This window comes from Heloderma suspectum, chromosome 3 (genome assembly GCF_057233095.1).
Source record: "Heloderma suspectum isolate Gila_16-S chromosome 3, 16-S_ref, whole genome shotgun sequence".
NCBI lineage: Eukaryota > Metazoa > Chordata > Lepidosauria > Squamata > Helodermatidae > Heloderma > Heloderma suspectum.
The window spans coordinates 56,630,267-56,648,741 of record NC_139460.1 but is presented as its reverse complement, the minus strand read 5'-3'; the positions used below and the strand labels follow the sequence as shown (position 1 = coordinate 56,648,741).

Below are 18,475 nucleotides of genomic sequence, written 5' to 3'. Positions count from 1 at the left end.
CGCAGTCTCCTTGCCTCATCCATGGAATTTTACAGGGTGTCCAGACAACAGCATCTTCCATTTGTAACCCTCCCATGTTTTCCCTCTGCTTTCGTCTTTGTTCATCCCACAGAAAATACATTAAGCAGGAAAAGTAGCATTGCACACAGATAACACCATGAGCCCCCTGTCTGGAAGCACCCCAAGTAAAAGAGCAGAAACACACACAATAAAACAAACAAAAACAAGCAGGAAAGAGTAGCAGTGTTAGTTAACTTACATCTGTACCTTGCCTTTTCTTCAAGGAGCTTATATGGTGGCATCCATGATTCTTCCCTAACCTGTTTTATCTTCAAAGCATCCCTGTGAGGTAGGCCCAAAAGGTTGCTCTATGAAGTAACATGTTGGTCTTACCATATCCCACATATTCAGAGATCCTGTAAGTGAATTAATAAGGGCGCAGTTCTAGGGATGGCGGAGAATTCCGCCACAGATTTCAGTGAAGCCGAATGCACTGGCATTCGGCCCCCTGAAATCCGTGGCGTAACAGCCTGCCCCCCGCCCCCCCCCGTGGATCCCCCCCAGGACAAGACTTACCTGGGGTGGATGTTCTGGACAGCGGCAGCTCCAGCGGCGGCTTCGGCAGCGGCAGCGGCTGGTCTTCCGATTGGCTGCCACCACCGCCATTTGCAATCTGGTCTTCTTTTTTTTTACATAGACATGATAGGCTACGTAAAGACTTATGTAGCCTATCACGTCTGGGTTAAAAAAAACGTGTACGCAAATGGCAGCGGCTACGGCGGCCGCCATTTGCGTTCCTTATTTTTCGCCGTCTTAGTCTACGTAAATATTTACGTAGACTATTATGGTGAAAATAAAGGGGAACACAAATAGCGTAGTGGGCGCTATTTGCATTCCTTTTTGATTCGCTGTTTTAGCCTATGTAAATATTTAGACAGCGAAAAATAAGATGGCAAAAAATAAGGAATACAAATGGCGGCCGCCGTAGCTGCCGCCATTTGTGTACGCGGTTTTGTTTTGTTTTTAACCCAGACATGATAGGCTACGTAAATATTTACGTAGCCTATCACGGTTGAATACAGGGACGCAAACGGCAGCAGCTACGGCAGCAGCTATTTGCATCCCTGCTACCCAGCGGCCAGATGTCCGGCTGCTGCTGTAGCCGGCCGGCGGCTCCGCGGAATTCCTGCGGAGTGGAGCCGGCCGGGCAGGACTCCGGGGCGAGGGATGGAGCACCCCCCCCACTGCGAAGTAGATCCGCGAAACGGTAAGTAACTTTCGTACATCCCTGCGCAATTCTGTTGAGGTAGACAGTTGCCTCCGACCTCTGAAGTCGAAGGTGCCCGCCTATCCAATGCAGGGCAGCTGAAGCATGGAGGAGAGGATTCCTTCTGTGCTCCAGCTGCCCTGCAGTTTTCCTTAGACACCTGATTTCGGGCATCTAAATGCATAGGAAGCTGTCTAAAAGAGCTACTCTGGTTTCCTCCCATCCTCACCCCTGGGGACACCCCCTTTTTGCCCTAGTCCATGCTCCATGTTACGAGCATGGACAAGCACGGAGGGGCAGCCGCCGCAGTTCTCTCCACTCCAGCTACGAGGGGAAGGGGGAGAGACAGGGAGCGTGGTTTCCCGGCTACGAGCGTGTAGTGCTGTCTACAGGCTCATAGCTGGGAAACCAAAATATCCTATCATAGGATTGCTCTCTAAATATTGCTAGAGTAAAATATGTATTTTTTAAATGTTCCAGTCTCATATTTCTACAGGGATCTTTTTGCCTCTCTGGCTAGTTTAAAAGATAAGGGAGTTTATGCCCTATGAAATCAGCAGTTCAGCCTTGATTAAGGGAATAGCTTGTTTCAGAGGCTCTCTGGATTAGACAAAATGGGCATTGGTGCCTGCAACATTTTACATAATGACGTTCTGATTCTGCAACTGATTTGGACCAAGTCACATTAGGGAAGGACTTACCATGAGTGCTTTTCACCCCCTTGCTGTGTTTTTGCATTCTCCTCATGTGCAAGACAAGATCCAGCTTTAAAAAAAAAAAATCCAGATCATGGTTTACAAAAAGTTGCATGTGGTACCTTTTGAAAAAGTGTGGTATGCTGAGAGACAGAGATAATTGCTTATGGTGAGTTATGAAAGCATGAATTTGCAAAAATCCACTAAGGGAGCAATCCTATGGCCACTAGACACTGTCTAGAGGGCCATAGGATATGTTCTTTTCCAGGAACTGACCTCGGAGCCCGTTCTCTGAGGTCAGTTCCCAGAAAACCGATGTCCCCCAATGTCCGCACTGCCTTGGAGGCACTGCGGAGAAGCCCCGTCCTCTGGGCTCTGAAGAGGAGTGCAGAGCGACTGAAAAGGGGCAGGGCTAGGGGCGTTCTGGGGCAGGGAGAGCAGAGCTGCGTGTATGACACATCCTATGCCGAAAACAGCTGTCTGGTGGAAAATAGCAGGGCAGAAGAGGTGCGGAGGGAACGATCCCCCCCCCATGCCTCTCCTGCCTTGCTTTGGATAGGTGATCGCCTCGGAGTTCGAAGGCGGCCACCTATCTTGATAGGATTGCTCCCTAAGTCTTGGGTTTGCCACCTGTTCCTTATTTCAAGAAATGGTTCCTTATTTAGTTCTAAAATGTAGGATTACTAAAGCAGCAATCCTACATTTCCAAGGCCCATAGGAAACAGATTTTCGGAGGTCCACCTTCGCAAGCTTCCCCATTGCACCCACAGAAACATCCCCTACCCTTTCTGCTCTGCTGTCAGTGCTTTGACAGCAGCAGTGGTGAATAAGGTGTGTTCTGGGAGTGAATTATCTACACACACACACACACACACACACAATTCCTCAGCCAGGGAAAACCTGGGGGCAAAATGGCCAAAGACAGGCCAAAATAAACAGCCACCCATTGCATTTGGTGGTTTCTTCGCCCTGAATTCTCCCTGTCTCACCCCCTGTAGGATTGCCTACTCAAAAGGAACAGTTCCTTGAAAGAAAGAACAAGTGGCAAGCCTATAAGACTGTTTATGACAGTTTCAGAATAATAGCCTGTAAGGATTAGGATCTAAGAAGTTAAACTAGGGATGTACGAAAGTCACTTACCTTTCGCGGATTATGTTGATGGTGGGGGGGAGGCGTTCCGTCCCTTCCCCCGTGTTAGGGAGGGACACCCGGAATCCTCGACAGGGGGGAGGCGCACCGTTCCTCCCCCCCGGAATCCTCCGTGGCCGGCTGTGCTCCGGAGCAACTCCGCGGAGCAGCCGGCCAGGCCCAGCAAGGCCAGAGCCGTCTGCAGCTGGATTTCTGGCCGCAGAGGGCTCTGGGGGGGCGGGAAACGGCGTACGCAAATGGCGGCTACGGCCACCGCCATTTGCGTTCCTTATTTTTGCTGTCTTAATCTATGTAAATATTTACATAGACTAAGACGGCGAAAATAAGGGGAACGCAAATAGCGTAGTGGACGCTGTTTATATTCCCCTTATTTTCGCCGTCTTAGTCTACGTAAAGATTTATGTAGACTAAGACGGCCCAAAATAAGGAACGCAAATGGCGGCGGCCATAGCCGCTGCCATTTGCATACGCCTTTTTTTTTACCCAGACATTTTAGGCTACGTAAAAACTTACATAGCCTATCACGTCTCTGTAAAAAAAAAAAACTCCAAATGGCGGCGGCGGCAGCCGGTCGGAAGACCAGCCGCCGCAGCTGCCGCCGCCGCCGGAGTCACCGCCGCCTGGAAGATCCGCCCCAGGTAAGTCTCGTCCCGGGGGGGATCCGCGGGGGGGCGGGGGGTGGTAGGCCGTTCCGCCACAGATTTCGGGGGGGCGAATGCACTGGCATTCGGCCTCACCGAGATCCGTGGCGGAATTCTCTGCCATCCCTAACTAGGGATGTACGAAAGTCACTTACCTTTTCGCGGATTCTGTTCATTGTGGGGGGGGAAGCGCTCCATCCCTCCCCACGGAATCCTCGGCGCGGGGGAGGTGATCCGGTCCTCCCCCCTGGAATCCGCAACGGCCGGCTCTGCTCCGCAGAGGCTCCGCAGAGCAGCTGGCCAGGGCCGCCCGCAGCCGGATTTCCAGCCGCGGACTGGCTGGTGCAGACGTAAATGGCAGCCGCCATTTGCATCTAGCCAGGCAACCACTATAGGCTACGTAAGTCTTTCCGTAGCCTATCATGGCTGGGCAAAACAAAAAAAACCCCAACGTATGCAAATGGCAGCAGCTACGGCGGCCACCATTTACGTTCCCTATTTTTCACTGATCTATCTTATGTAAATATTTACATAAGATAAAATGGCGAAAAAAAGGGGGACACAAATAGCATTGTGGGCGCTATTTGCGTTCCTTTATATTTTGCCGTTCTAGCCTACGTAACTATTTACGTAAGATAAATTGGCAAAAAATAGGGAACGCAAATGGCGGCCACCATAGCCGCCGCCATTTGCGTACGCTGTGGGGGTGTTTGTTTGTTTTTTGCCCAGCCATATTTACGTAGCCTATCACAGAAAGAGCAGCAGCACAAATGCATAGCGGCCACCATTTGCGCCGCTGCTCTTTGCCGTGATAGGCTATGTAAATACGTACATAGCCTATCACGACAGCCTGGCAGGATGCAAATGGCGGCCGCTACAGCGGCCATCATTTGTGGCCACAGCAGTTGGCCAAGAGACCAGAGGCTGCCGCCACCGGAGCCACCGCTGCCAGAACATCCACCCCAGGTAAGCTTCATCCCAGGGGGGATTCCGCGAGGTGGCAGTGGGTGGGAGGCCGTTTCGCTATGGGTTTCGGGGGGCTGAATGCCAGTGCATTCGACCTCACTGAAATCCGTGGCGGAATTCTCCGCCATCCCTAAGTGTGAGTGAAGTTGCCTGTGGCTGCACTTGAATATCTCTGATCTGCCCCCCCCCCTTTTGTTTCCCTTTATAGGTCATAATCCCAATACCCTCATGGTCAAGAGAAACAAAAAATCCAATAATAGATGATCCCCAGAAATTTGCCACGCAGTTGTCCATCATTTGCAAATACTCTCCTTTTAAGAATGAAGCTGAACTGATGAAGCAATTTGATGCCATTTATGGGAAAACGGGTGAGCTTATTACTCCTGAAACATTACCCAATCCTTAGCAATTGTGTATGCTAATACCAACAGAGGGAGTGTGCTGTTGCTTATCTAGCCAAAATGGCACCCCCCCACACACACACACACACAAGAGGGAGATACCAGCAGGTAGGGATGTACGAAAGTCACCTCTTCGAAGGGTGACATTCGCAGTGGGGGGGAGGCGCTCCGTCCCTCCCCCCGAAATTCTCTCCGGCCGGCTCCACTCCACAGAGATTCCACAGAGCCACTGGCCAGGGCCGCCCGCAGCTGGACATCCAGCCGCTGGGCAGCCTGCAGGGACGCTAATGGCAGCTGCCGTAGCCGCCGCCATTTGCATCCCTGTATATTGCCATGATAGGCTACATAAATATTTACGTAGCCTATTACGGGAAAAAAAAAAAAACAGCGGACGCAAATGGCGGCCACTACGCCATTTGCGTTCTTTTTTTTTCTTTTTTTTTGCTGTAATAGCCTACGTAAATATTTACGTAGGCTAAAACAGCAAAAAAAAAGGGAACGCAAATGGCGGCCACCGTAGCCGCAGCCATTTGCGTCCGCAGACGCGGCCGCCATTCACAAAGCAGCACGAACGGCAGCAGGTAAGTGCTCTGTTTCGCGTGCCTTTCGTGGGGTGGGAGGGTGGGGGGTTTCGTTCCGCCCTGGATTTCTGGGGGCTGAATGCACGGGCATTCGGCCTCACTGAGATCCGTGGTGGAATTCTCTGACATTCCTACCGGCAGGGCAACCAAGGTTTGCGAGAAGGGGGAAAGACTATTTTTGGCCTAATGAGGACTGAAAGGACACAAAATGAAGTATCATGGAGGACTTGAAACCTTGCACATTATTTTGTGACCTTTATGTTGGCCTAATAAAAGGTATTACCCTAATACTGGGTTTGTAATTTTTCTTTTGGCCTAACATGGACTACCTTTGGGCTTTTTGTGTGACCTGGAGAATACCAAATTTAGCTGTTCAATAGTGGGATCCTACACTGCAGGACAATTATTTTATACTGCCTGAAGCCCTTGGGAGAGTCCCAGGTACAATCTGACAACATCCCAGGACCTGGTAGAACCTCATCTGAATGTCTGCAAACTCTTTCCACTTTCCATCTGTAATCACATGAAGACTCTATGGCTTCAACTTCAGCCACCTTTTTTTACCCTACCCCGCCCCCTTTTTCCCCCTTTGTTTAATGTCTTACTTGATGAAATTGTTCAAGGGAACTTAAAAACTTGCACATTATTTTGCGACCTTTGAGTTGGCCTAATAAAAGCTATTACCCTAATATGGATTTTTGTAATATGCCTTTTGGCCCATACTGCTACCTTTGATTGCTCTGTGACCATTTTAATGGATATCTTTAAGAATTTGAAAAGTGATATTTTAGTGATAGATTCTAACCTTCACATCTAGGAACCCTGCTGGTGATATATAATGTGAAACTCATGCTCAATGCTAAGCCAGAACTTGACATTCTAACAGATGAGGTGGATATATTGATTGCTGGAACACCTGAAAAGTAAGTTTGATAGTCATAATGAAAAAAGCATAGGAATAAATATTTTGGGAAATGCTTCTGATTTGCTTGGACACCATAAATTACAGAATCCACAAACAGTAAATCAGTTGATGGGTAGAATCTGACCCCAATGTAATTTTGTGCAGAGTACATAGAATCCCAAGTTATTTCTTCAAATGTATGTTTCTAGCCCTCATGGCACCAGATATATGTTTGGAAATAAGTTCACACACACACACACACACTTCTAAAGGACTGAAAAGAAATATTAAAAGAAGCTCCACCTAATGGCATCATCTAGCTCACTCTGTGCATGCACAGAGGACAAAGCCAATGTAGAGGTAGCACACAGGTATGCCTCGCTCATTTTGACCCATATGTAAGGGCTTAATCATGCCATGCTAGAACATTTGCAATCCCTAAAACTCACCAAACTCTTACGAAAAGATGTCAAGAACGGACTCAACGATAACAACTCCTTCATAACAACAGTGCAGGATTCAACATGCCGGTATATTGCCACAGGCAGTGGCTATTATTGTGCACTCATGATTGGTCACTCATAGAGGTTCACGGGTCCTATACACAACATCATCATCCTGCAGGGCACCTGCTGTTTGCAAGCCTTATCATGGTGTGTGTGTGTTTTCATGATGACAAAAGTTTGGCATTTTCCCTCCTCCCACTATGAACCATGGTAAATCTATGGTGTATGGATGAAATGGCACTTTTTCGAAGTAACAGCACAGTGCCATCTAGTGGCTTTATCATGAAACATATAGAACTTGCCCAGAAAGAAAAAAACAGGAAAACACCACATGGAAAGGAGCCAATTGCAATCTGTACGGAATCCAGAAGCAGAAGCCCGGTGAAGTTGCAGGGTTGTAGTTTCATGCAGAGAAAGCAGAGTTCACAAAGATCCTTTGCTAGTTGTCCTGCTATTCCTCTAGAAATACCAAAGCAGCATCCAAGAGGCCCCCAGTGAACAAACGGACATGCTTTATCCTGAGTCAGCCTGTTAGACTATTTAGTATTCAAATTCTTCTCTAATATGTGTATAATATTTACCAGCATGTAGCATTTTAACAAGTTTCAGTATGTTTCCAAGCTTTCTCCAGATATGCATGTATGTGTTGTGCTCTGGAAAAGAATTGCATAACCATCTTATGGGACTTCAAGAACACTTTTTTGAGAGGCTTAGAGTGTGTGTCCGTTCTTTTCAATCAAGCTGATTATGCACCTAATTTCCGCTATCCAGTAGAGTTCTCCCTTTGTGGGCCTAAAATTATTCTGCCTTTAAACACTTTTTCTGTGCCAGCCTTCCGGAACAACAATCGCTGAGAGCTTATGCAGCTATATTGTACTTTGACCCATGCATGAGGATATTCATTCAAGCCAAAAAAGTAGAAACCAAGCGCTTGCCTTATTGCTTTTACAGACCCAGGTGAGTCAATGTTTCTTATAGTTCCAAAGCCAGATATTTAGATTTTCAAAGCAATGTGCTCAAAAGCATTAGCAACCCTCTTTTGGCCGCAGTGAGAAATTGATTTTGATGGCGGAGCCATTTATAATCTGAGCCAAGTTCAAGTCACACTGGCAGGCTGGACTGTTAAAAGGTAATCAGCTGTGACCGAACACTTTGACCCAGTACGGAACACTTTACATAAGATAATCACCTAAAACGGCAGGTGGAATGGGGTTTTTTTGGTGTGTGAGAGTCTGTTTTCTTCTCTGCGTTTTCACTTGAGTGAAAGTTGTTCAGGCAGTTCTGTGAGGGTGCCACTAAATGATTATAGGGCACTTATGGGGTTCATTTTTTAATGGACTCCTAATCTCATAACTTGTAGCGTGCATTTGAAGTACGGTTTAGAGAGCCAAATGAATGTCCTGTTACAAGTTCCAATAAAGCTGGAAATTGATCCAATTCTAATTCAACTCAATGGTAGGAGGCTTATAAAGTGAGGAAGGGGAATCTTAAGGATACAGTTTAGCAGTCAAGTTTATTGTACTGCACGGGTGGGCAGTGGACACATTCATTTCTCAGGTGACAAGTGTTTGCTTATCCAGAAAACATCCAGTGTGCCATTGCATCATAATTGTACCAGATCAGTTTTTGCTGGCAAATGTCATCTTTTTTGGGGGGGTGGGGGTGATAAACAAACCTCACCTCAGTTTCACTATATGGATCATGGTTCTAAGAACAAATAGCCATGAAATAATTGCAAAGACTTTTGTAACCTCATGGTGACATTTCCCTGTAATAATCAATGGTTTAAAGACACATTTTGTTGAGTATATCTGTAGTCCTGTGCTGAACATTTCCTGGAATAGGAGATATAGGCACTGGTGGTCATTAAGGTTACAGTCCTGTGCACCTCTTCTTTGGAATAAGAACCATTGAACTCAGTGGGATTTGCTTCTGAGTAAACATGCATAGGATTGGGCTGCATGTCCTCAAAGACCACACAGGGCCTTACTAGCAGACACACCATCAGGTTTAAAACAAAGGTGAACATGTACCTTAATTCATGATATAGTGAAAGTATGGTGTTCTGCTGCATTGGGGCCAATGCACTCATCAGTCTGCCTCTGAGCCCAGCACTTCAAGAATAATTTATCCTTTGAAACTGTTTTGCCAAAGGCAGAGAGGTTCTTTCTTGGATTCAGAGCAATGACTACACAAGGGAGTAAGAGTCAAAAAGCTTTATTAACTACGGCAGGCAGGGTGTTACAGTTACGCAAATGATGTTATAAAGCAAACCTAAGGAAAATATCTGACTCCTCTGTTCTGCTGTCGGGGAGCCCAGGTAGCGACAGTGGACAGACTACAGTCGGCTGATGCACAGCACCTCCGTGGCCCCAGTCTGCGCCGAAGCTCCGACTGGGACTCATCTACCCAAGGTCTCCCGTGGCTGCGTGCCGTCTCTCACAGCTCCCTCATCGGCCACACCTGCTGTGATGGTCTCATGATGTCTAGGCATTTTTTCATCTTCAGTTAAACTAGCAGGTGGAGCGCAGCCAAAGAGACCCTCCCTGCCTTCCAAGGCCATACCAGCCTGGCTGGTTGGAAAAACCAGGAGTCAGGCCAAGAGGCTGGAAGGCTCTTAAAGAGGCCTGAGAGACTTGGGTTTTAAGGCCTCACAGGACTCTCAGGCATAAAAGAAGCAGTTGTAGCACGTCACACCATCTCCTCGATATACAAAAGTCTTCCGGGGCATTCATTTCCACTACAGCAGCAGAGCTACCAATGGAAACAAAACACAAACATGAGCACTAAACATAATTGAATACTCTAATTCAGGGGTGCAGAACCTCTTTCAACCTTAGGGCCGGATTCTGTTCGGAGAAGCTTTCAGGGGCTGCGTTCTAGTTGTGGGTGGGCCCAAATGTGAAAAGAGTGGAGCCAAAAGTACCAGCCTGTTGTATCTTAAAGCTTTGACTGCCAGTAACTAAGCCTTAGGAGAGGCATTTCAACCTTCTGGAACTGGGGGGGAGGGACTGCACAAAAGCCAGAGAACCTACCAAATGATCAGTGATTGGCAGGAAAGGGGTAGAGTCAGGGGAAGGGGGCATGGCCATCAGGGGAACCCCGGGGAGCCGGATTGGGACTCCAGGCCTGAGGTTCTTCACCCCCTGCTCCAACTCGTTCCATTATGCCTGGCCAAAATGGGTTATGTAAGTTATGCAAACATAGTCCAGGCTACAATATCCATTGGGTTCAAACCCTTCCTCAGTCATGGATGGTGTTGAGTGGCTTTTCAGCAATTCTCACACTCTTGAGGCTTGTGGAAAGTCAGCTTCATATGGAGCACAAGGATCATGCGTGCCCTGCTCCCACTTCCCTCTACACAATTTGGTGTACTGTCTAAATGGCACGTACATGCAGCGAATTCTACACACATCTTCCAGTCCTCCGTTTTTGCACGACAGTGATCACACATTTTATTAGGCGTATTTGCTTATTTGTTAAGAAGTTCAGTAAAATGCGTAGAGGTGTGGGGCACATGGAGAGCAAGGGATACAGTATTGTGAATGTGCAAGGAGGCCTTAGATATACCCATCTCTAAAATGGGAGTAATAAAGGCCTACTTCATAGGGTGTTAGGAAGCTTAGTCCTTTATACTGAGTGTCATATAAAAGTAATTCATGATGATATGCTCTGTGTCTTAATAGGATGTATCCATATATATCATCTTCATTCAAACAAGTTGCTACAAATGAATTTAGAAAGGCAGAAATGGAAGTGAAGGCTGGTAGGCAGTGTCCTTTAACTTTAATAATATAATTTTCATGTTTATATTCTGAAGTGTTTGTTAAGTGCTTGCAGACTTTATTTGTAATCAGAAATGTATCACTTTTGATGTTGGCTTTCCTTCATAATGAATTATTTCATCTACCTATGGAGAGAATCCAGATGGCCATTTTCCCCCCATCGCATTCCATTTTCCCCCTTTTGCACTAGCACTTGGTGGATAACCTATTAAATAGGTGGTTTCATGGGTCCATCAAACAATGAACAATGTGGGTATCCCATTTTGGACAGGCTGCAAAAAATCTAGTTTTGTTGTAAGGATGCTGAATTCCTAGACTTGGGCTGGATCTACACTTACCGCCTTTTTTCGCTTCCAATGAGGTTTCACCGCCCGCCTTTCACACTACTCAGTAGCTGCCTTGAATTGGAACCCGAATTTCCCACTTCTGTGCTCCCACTTTCAATACCCTAATATCCCGGTATTTCCCTTAATGTGCTCTGATTTTCCGCCTTCGCTACTGTATCCAGTTGTAATTAGGGATGTCAGAGAATTCCGCCATGGATCTCGGGGATGCCGAATGCCAGCGCATTCAGCCTCCCGAAATCGGTGGCGGAACGGTCTGCCCCCCCCCGCCCCCCCCCCGGGACGGGACTTACCTTGGGCGGATCTTCCTGGCGGCGGCGGCTCCGGCGGTGGTGCAGCGGCGGCAGCTCCGGCAGCGGTGCGGCGGCGGCAGCCGGTCTTCTGACCGGCTGCCGCCACCGCCATTTCCAGTTAAAAAAAAACAACAACAAAAAAACGTGATAGGCTATGTAAAGATTTACATAGCCTATCATGGCTAGATTTTTAAAAAACACCATGATAGGCTACGTAAATGTTTACATATCCTATCATGGCTGATTTAAAAGAAAAAAAACGCGCGTACGCAAATGACGGCGCCGCCCATGGGCGCCGCCATTTGTGTTCCTTATTTTTGCTGACTTAGTCTACGTAAATGTTTACGTAGACTAAGATGTGCCAAAATAAGGAACACAAATTTGCGTATGGGCGTTTGTTTGTTTTTTCTTTTAAATCAGCTGTGATAGGCTTCGTAAACATTTATGTAGCCTATCACGACTGACTGCAGGGATGCAAACGGCGGTGGCTATGGCCACCGCCATTTGCGTCCCTGCTAGGCAGCGGCCGGATGTCCGGCTGCTGGCGGAGCTGGCCGGCGGCTCCACAGAATCCCTCCACAGAAATGCTGGCCGGCCAGGATTCCGAGGGAGGAGGAACAGAGCGCCTCCCCCCCCGGCAAGGATTCCGGGGGGAGGGACGGAACGCCTCCCCCCCAACCATTAGCATAATCCCCGAAGGGTAAGTGATTTTCATACATCCCTAGTTGTAATACCCTCCCCCGCCTGTCCATATGTGGCGGGGTTTGTATTTCCCTCTTGTCCAATCACAGCTCTCGACGGCCCCATGTCTTCTTAGTCTTCCGATCGCATAGCTTCCTCAGCAGCCCCTGTCTCCTTAGCAACAAGCAAAGGGCTGGATGTGCGTGCGCTTGTCTGATCTCGGAAGCTAAGCAGGGTCGGTCCCCGTCAATGCTTGGATGGGAGACCGCCTGGGAATCAGGCTTCCTGCACTGAGCAGGGGGTTGTTGTATCCCTTCAAATAAGATTAAGTTTTACCCCCTCCTATCCCCTGCTCTGGATGTGTTCTTTTTAAAAATGCAGGCGTTATCCTCGCAGAATCGGGCTTCTCCGGGGTGTTTTTTTTTTTTTAATTGAGGCATGATCTTGGAAGCTTCGAAGTTGTCAACTTCAATTTTTTAAAAAAAACACATCCAGAGCAGGGGATAGGAGGGGGTAAAACTTAGTCTTATTTGAAGGGATAGAACAACCCCCTGCTCAGTGCAGGAAGCCTGATTGCCAGGCAGTCGCCCATCCAACTACTGACCGGGGCCGACCCAGCTTAGCATCCAAAATCAGACGAGCACGCGCAGGAAAACAGCAAGAGAACAGCATAGCACTCGAGTGTGAACCGAGCTTGCGCATTCGATGAAGCACTGCAACAGGGAAAATGGGTGAGTGTGAATAATCACGTTTTAACGCAAGAGCGTTTCACCCGACAGGAGACCGAATTCATTGCGATAGAGGGCGCAATATAGATTGGCCCTTGGTTTCCTTCAGACAGCAGTGGTGTCGCTAAGTTATTTTAGACCCTGGACTTAACAGTCTTATCACCCCGCATTTAGATGGCCACGTGTATTTCTCCAGTAGTAAAAAACACACAACTAATAGTTCTCCCCCACCCACCCCCCACACTACCATTCTATTATTTAAAACCGCTTCTACATTCCTGATATGTTAGTTAGAATTAGAATAGCAACAACAGTCTTTGCCAATCCTGGTTTTTTTAAAAAAGACACTCTGAGCATGTGCAGTTTTGCATTTTCAATTCACTTAAACCAAAGCACTTTCATGACTACAAGCATCAAACAGAGGTTGCTTCTGCAGCTGGTGCCCTCTGGGTGGTCATTACTCCACCCCAACCTACACCACTGACAGCCTAACTTCCAAAAATCTCTGCACCTTTAGAAAAATCTCTACCCAATCCCATCATAATACTGGAAAACTGAAAGGGCTGATTGCGTAATTGCCTTGAATAAAATTGGGGAAACTGCCTTTGAAAAGTAGTGATGTCAAGAAACATCGCAAAAGAGAAGGCTTGAGCTTCAGCTTTCTTCAGCTTGATCCCACCTTCCCACAAGCGAACTTTGAATTGGGCCCAGGCAGCATCACAAGTTAGGCCTGATTCAAAGTGGGTTCCACCACTTTAAAAGTCCTTTCTGCCCCTCCCTTTCCCAAACCTACTTACGTGAGAGGCAGTGGCAAGGGCTGGTGGCACCGGGATAATGACACATATGTCACCTGGACATGAGTGAGATCAAGGTGCTCAATTCGAGTTAGTCATAACACACTTTGCTTAATGGTATGCAGATGTCTGTCTCCCAAATGCTTTGACCAATGCTTTTGCTTTTGCTTGTAGCGGAAGACACTGTGAAAGAAGCGAAATGTGCGCTAAAACAGTTGACAGACACTCCCTTGCATGCAGATAGTGAGGTATTGTCACAAGGATTTTTTTTTTAAAGTTCACTTTATCTAGGAGGTTCTTCTTTGCAAAGGACACAGTCTACCCTGAACGTCTCCTGTGAAGCCCCATTGAAGTGAATGGGACCTGTGCAACTGCATGGATGTTGCAGAACCCAGAGTCAGAGAGATCACGGAGTGAAGGAAAAAGAGATTCTTTATTTAACGCGCGGGCTTAAGGCTGGAATCGTTTCCAAAGAGCCAGAAGCCCCGATTTACAGTAGCACATTGGTTTTATAGACATTGTGACACATATGAAACGGCTCCTCCTCCCCCTCCCGCATGGGGTTGCAATCCTCAACATTTTTCCTCCTAGCACCATTGTTTATAATACAAGAACTGGGTTATAGGGTAGCCATGATAAGGAGAGAACAGAAGAGAACAGCAGAGAACAAGATATACAATTGTATGACCTTTGACAAGATAAGGAATTCCTGTGTCTCGTCAGCTTACCACAATATATTCAAGGGAGAAAGAGCTCAGCAAGAACATGAAGCATGAGACTGCATGAGGCTACTTAGTCTGATCCCCAATATGGCTGCTACATTCCCCCCTTAAATGCATAATTTCATTACAATTATAGCATTTCTGATAACTATACAAAGCTTTTTGTGACATACATATTACTTAGCCTCTTGTTGGGCTATTAGAGCATAGAGGGCAGCAGTTTTACTAGCTGAGACATAAAACAGATTGGTTAAACAGCGCATAAGACAAGGAACGCAGAGACATAACAGAACTTTTATGAACAATACTGGTAGAATTAGGATGAACAATGCTTTTAAGCTAGCTAAGATCTGGAAGCCAAGGGGTTAACTAATTGAGCTAATTGTTTTGTCTTATTGTTTTGTTAGCTACTATATTGTGCAGCTTTTTGATCTGTTCATCTACAGCATTGCCATTATCAGTTAAGTTAAAACAACAGAGCTTTTGGTGTGTCTCACAACTTAAATGATGAAGAAGGAAGAGGTAATCTATACCAGCTCTGTTTTCTAGAACTGCACCTTTTAGATCACGCAGCTTTTTATTTAACAATGACAATGCTCGTGAGGTGGCATTTATGCTTTTGGCTAAGCTGCAAGCTAACCGGTTGATTTCCAGACCATCAGCCAAGGCTAAACCTGGAACCTTAACCAGTGACATTGCTAAGGCCAATTTTTCTGAGTCAGAATATAACTGCACATGACTATTACAATTTTTAGTTAGTTGGAGTGCTCGAGGCTGCCGTTGACGGATTTTCTCAGGCTACAGGGGAAGAATTGGCACCAGTTCAATTGGCGGCTGAGGCAACATGGGTGGTTATCAGACAAGTTGGCAGGAATGAATGACCAAGTGCGGGAATTACATGTCTAAAACCATCCATGAGGCAAAAGTATGTGGGCATCATTAAAAGATATGTTTTGAATTTTATTACAGTGGAAGGGGGCCAGGGATAGCTTTGTATTTTCTGGAAAAAATTTTGACAAGCATTTGTGCACACGTAGCATTTGTTTCAGCAATGATGGGGGTGCGTAGAGTGAACTCTGTAGGGGGTAGGATCTTTGCAACCACGCCCCAATTAGCATTTTGGGAATAAGTTAAACTTACACCATAAACTTTTAACATGGTATCTTTTTGAATTTTTCTAGGATGTCTACAGACAGGTATTAGGCAAGAGCTAATAAGCCTGTTTGCAGGTATACCTCTTGGCAAACAAAAATGTTTTACTCTCGTGATGTTAGCCAGGTGAAGCCAGTAATTATCAGCAAATCACTGGGACAAACTTCTTTTTCCAGGGGCAGACCCCCCTTTTTGCACCTTATTAAGGAAACACAATGCAACACTACTAACACTACAACACGCATGTTTGATCTTCTTTGGGATCTGACCGTACGCTGGGCAGCTATTCACCTGGCAAGCTGCAGTAGGGTCTAGTCCCCTTCTTCAATTCTCCAGTTGCAGGTCTGACCGTACGCAGGGGGACAGTTTCCCGGTGTGTCCACAGTAAGGTCTAGCCTGAGTCTTCTTACTGCTTTTTCAGAATGATTTTTAAAGGATTTTCAGGATTTCTGTTTACAGTCTACTCTCCCCCTCTCACTCTCTTGACTCGTGTCCAATGTATCTAGGGTTTAACTCTAGCTGCTTTCATAGCTGCGGGGGTGGAAAGTATGACAGTTCTGAGTTCTTTCCATCTGGGAGTCAAAGGGTTATTTTTCCCTCTTTAACTCATACTTTAACTCTTGGTTGGAAAGGATGAACTTCTGTGATGGGAATGGCTTATTTTTTTTAAGACAAAGCGACGCTGGGCTTGAAGACCTTTGCTCAGTGTTTGGACTTCTTGTTTAAGGCTAACGTTTGCTTGCTCTTGATGCCACTCCAGTGTCAATCATGAAGTCAATGTCACTGCCCCTCACAGTCAATGTCACGGCCCCTCTCAAGCTGTCTCCCTCTTCGCCCATTCTGGCCCCTTTGGTTTTCTCCTTTGTGTATTTGATTTATTTTATTTGGGCATTCATGCCACTAATGTCCATCTTGTCCACACTGGGCACACTGGTTCTTTTTTTAAGAATCTTCTGCCTCTGCCGGGTCTTCTTCTTTTCTTTTTTCGTTTACGTCTTCTTGGGCCTCTGGGTCGAGGGGGGTGTACTGGCGATAGGCATTTGAAAGATGCTCCAAGTACGCTCTGGGGCCTCGGTGGCACCTTGCAGCACTTTAGACACTTTGGTCATATTAATTGACTTCTTTATACCTGCCTTTCATGGCTTCTAACAGCAGGGTTTGATACTGGGTGAGGCGCTCTAGCCCAACTTGTGTTTTGGGATTCCAGCAGGGGGGGGTTACTTACAAGGAGACTTTATTGGGTAACTTACAGCACACAGGCGTACTTAATTTTTGGATCAGACAGCTTCTCTGAACCACGAGCTATTGCACTAAATGGGTTTTTATACTATACATGTTACCCATAAGACTAGCAAGCATTTTCAGCATAGGCTAGAAGTGTTTGGTTCTCAGGCACAGCTTCCTGTAAACAACTTCGCTTCCCGAAGTGCTTGATAACACTTTTTATTTATTAGTATGGGAAGACAAATTTTTTCTCTTTCTTTTGCTTTCTTTTTCTTTGCTGATCTGCCTGTATTGCAGATCATGTTTCAAACTTTTTATATAAAACTTTCTGCTCCATGCACCAGCCTTGTCTCTTTATTTGTCTTTTTCAAGTTAAACTTACTTAAACTTTTCTGCCTTACACTAGTCCCACTGACACACATTTGGGATAGGCTCTTCTTCTCCTTCTAGTTACATTTTCTTCATTTTAAAGAACTATTACATTATTGTGGCTACTTTACCCCAGGTAATAAGCTCCAGGCACAATCAGCTGCTTTTAATTTACCCTGGGGGCAACTATGGCCACGCTTCTTTTTTACAAATGTTTTTTCTTTGCCTTTTGCCTTTTCTTTTTCTCTCTTCTCTATCTGTCTTCTACTTTCTCTATTCCTTCTTTTCTACTTGCTTTTGTCTTTTCTCTTCGTCATCCATTGGGAACCACACTTAGTATCATTTGGAGTTGCAACTAACACTAATCTGCAAATATCACATATACTTTATGATATCTAAGAAATCATAAAATATATACAACAAACTTTTTCTGCAATTTAACACAATGAATGGAAAACACTTCTTGCATGGTAAGGCATGATGGAGCAGATCCAGCAATCATACTGGTCTTCTGGCTGAAAGCTCAGGGCTCATTAAAATCAAGGGACGGGCATACCCACACACGCAGAGTTCTAGGTCACCATTTTTGCATCGGCAACTCTATGCTGCATGAGTTCTGGCAGAAGGAAATCTAAAAGTTATAGATCAAACTCAGCCTGCTGTACACTGAGCTGACTACAAACATAGACACACGGTCCACAGCGATGAGAGTTCAAGTTTATCAAAAGCTTCATAGCACTGTCCATGGCAAGTTTGTGACAATTTAAAATTTTTGTTCATGTGCAGAGTGTCTCTAAAAAGCCCAGATGATGATGGAGGCAAACAGTGAAGGCTCTGGGCAATGAAGATGCGATGTTTCCAGCAAAGGCTCTCTACTTTTGCATGAGTTTAAAAAGGGAAAGTGTGGCCCTACACCCCTTTTGACAGACAAGGGCCTTTAACTTTTTAGCAAGGCCTCTGTCTAAACAGAGCAGCACAGCTCAGCTCTCTAGCCGTGACACTTTAACCTGGGCAACTCCTTTGTAAATTTTATTTTACTTCTGTCAGGTTCTCTCACAGACATTTTAAAAACTTACTCTTTTTTTTTTTCTTCTAACCTGGTACACGAAAGCACTGAAACACTGAGTGCCGAAACTCAGGACGCTGGGGGGTGATGGGCATCGCTTTATACTTGCATTTTTCAGGCAGCCATTAATCTTCGGGGAGGCGGTGGGGTGATTTGCAGGACTTCAAAGGCAAGCTTCTCAGTTTGTTTGTATTTGTAAATCCCAAG

At 46.1% G+C, this 18,475-nt stretch overlaps 1 protein-coding gene across 1 annotated transcript in view; it reads left to right on the top strand.

Annotated features, from left to right (window-relative positions):
* MORC1 (MORC family CW-type zinc finger 1) overlaps window positions 1-18,475 on the top strand; it is a 101,219-nt gene that overhangs the window by 31,964 nt on the left and 50,780 nt on the right. The window contains exons 7-11 of the mRNA XM_084843353.1: window positions 4,927-5,086; window positions 6,518-6,623; window positions 7,942-8,067; window positions 10,797-10,876; window positions 13,910-13,983. Of these exons, the coding sequence (XP_084699479.1) occupies window positions 4,927-5,086; window positions 6,518-6,623; window positions 7,942-8,067; window positions 10,797-10,876; window positions 13,910-13,983 (546 nt within the window). The remainder of the gene's footprint in view (window positions 1-4,926; window positions 5,087-6,517; window positions 6,624-7,941; window positions 8,068-10,796; window positions 10,877-13,909; window positions 13,984-18,475) is intronic.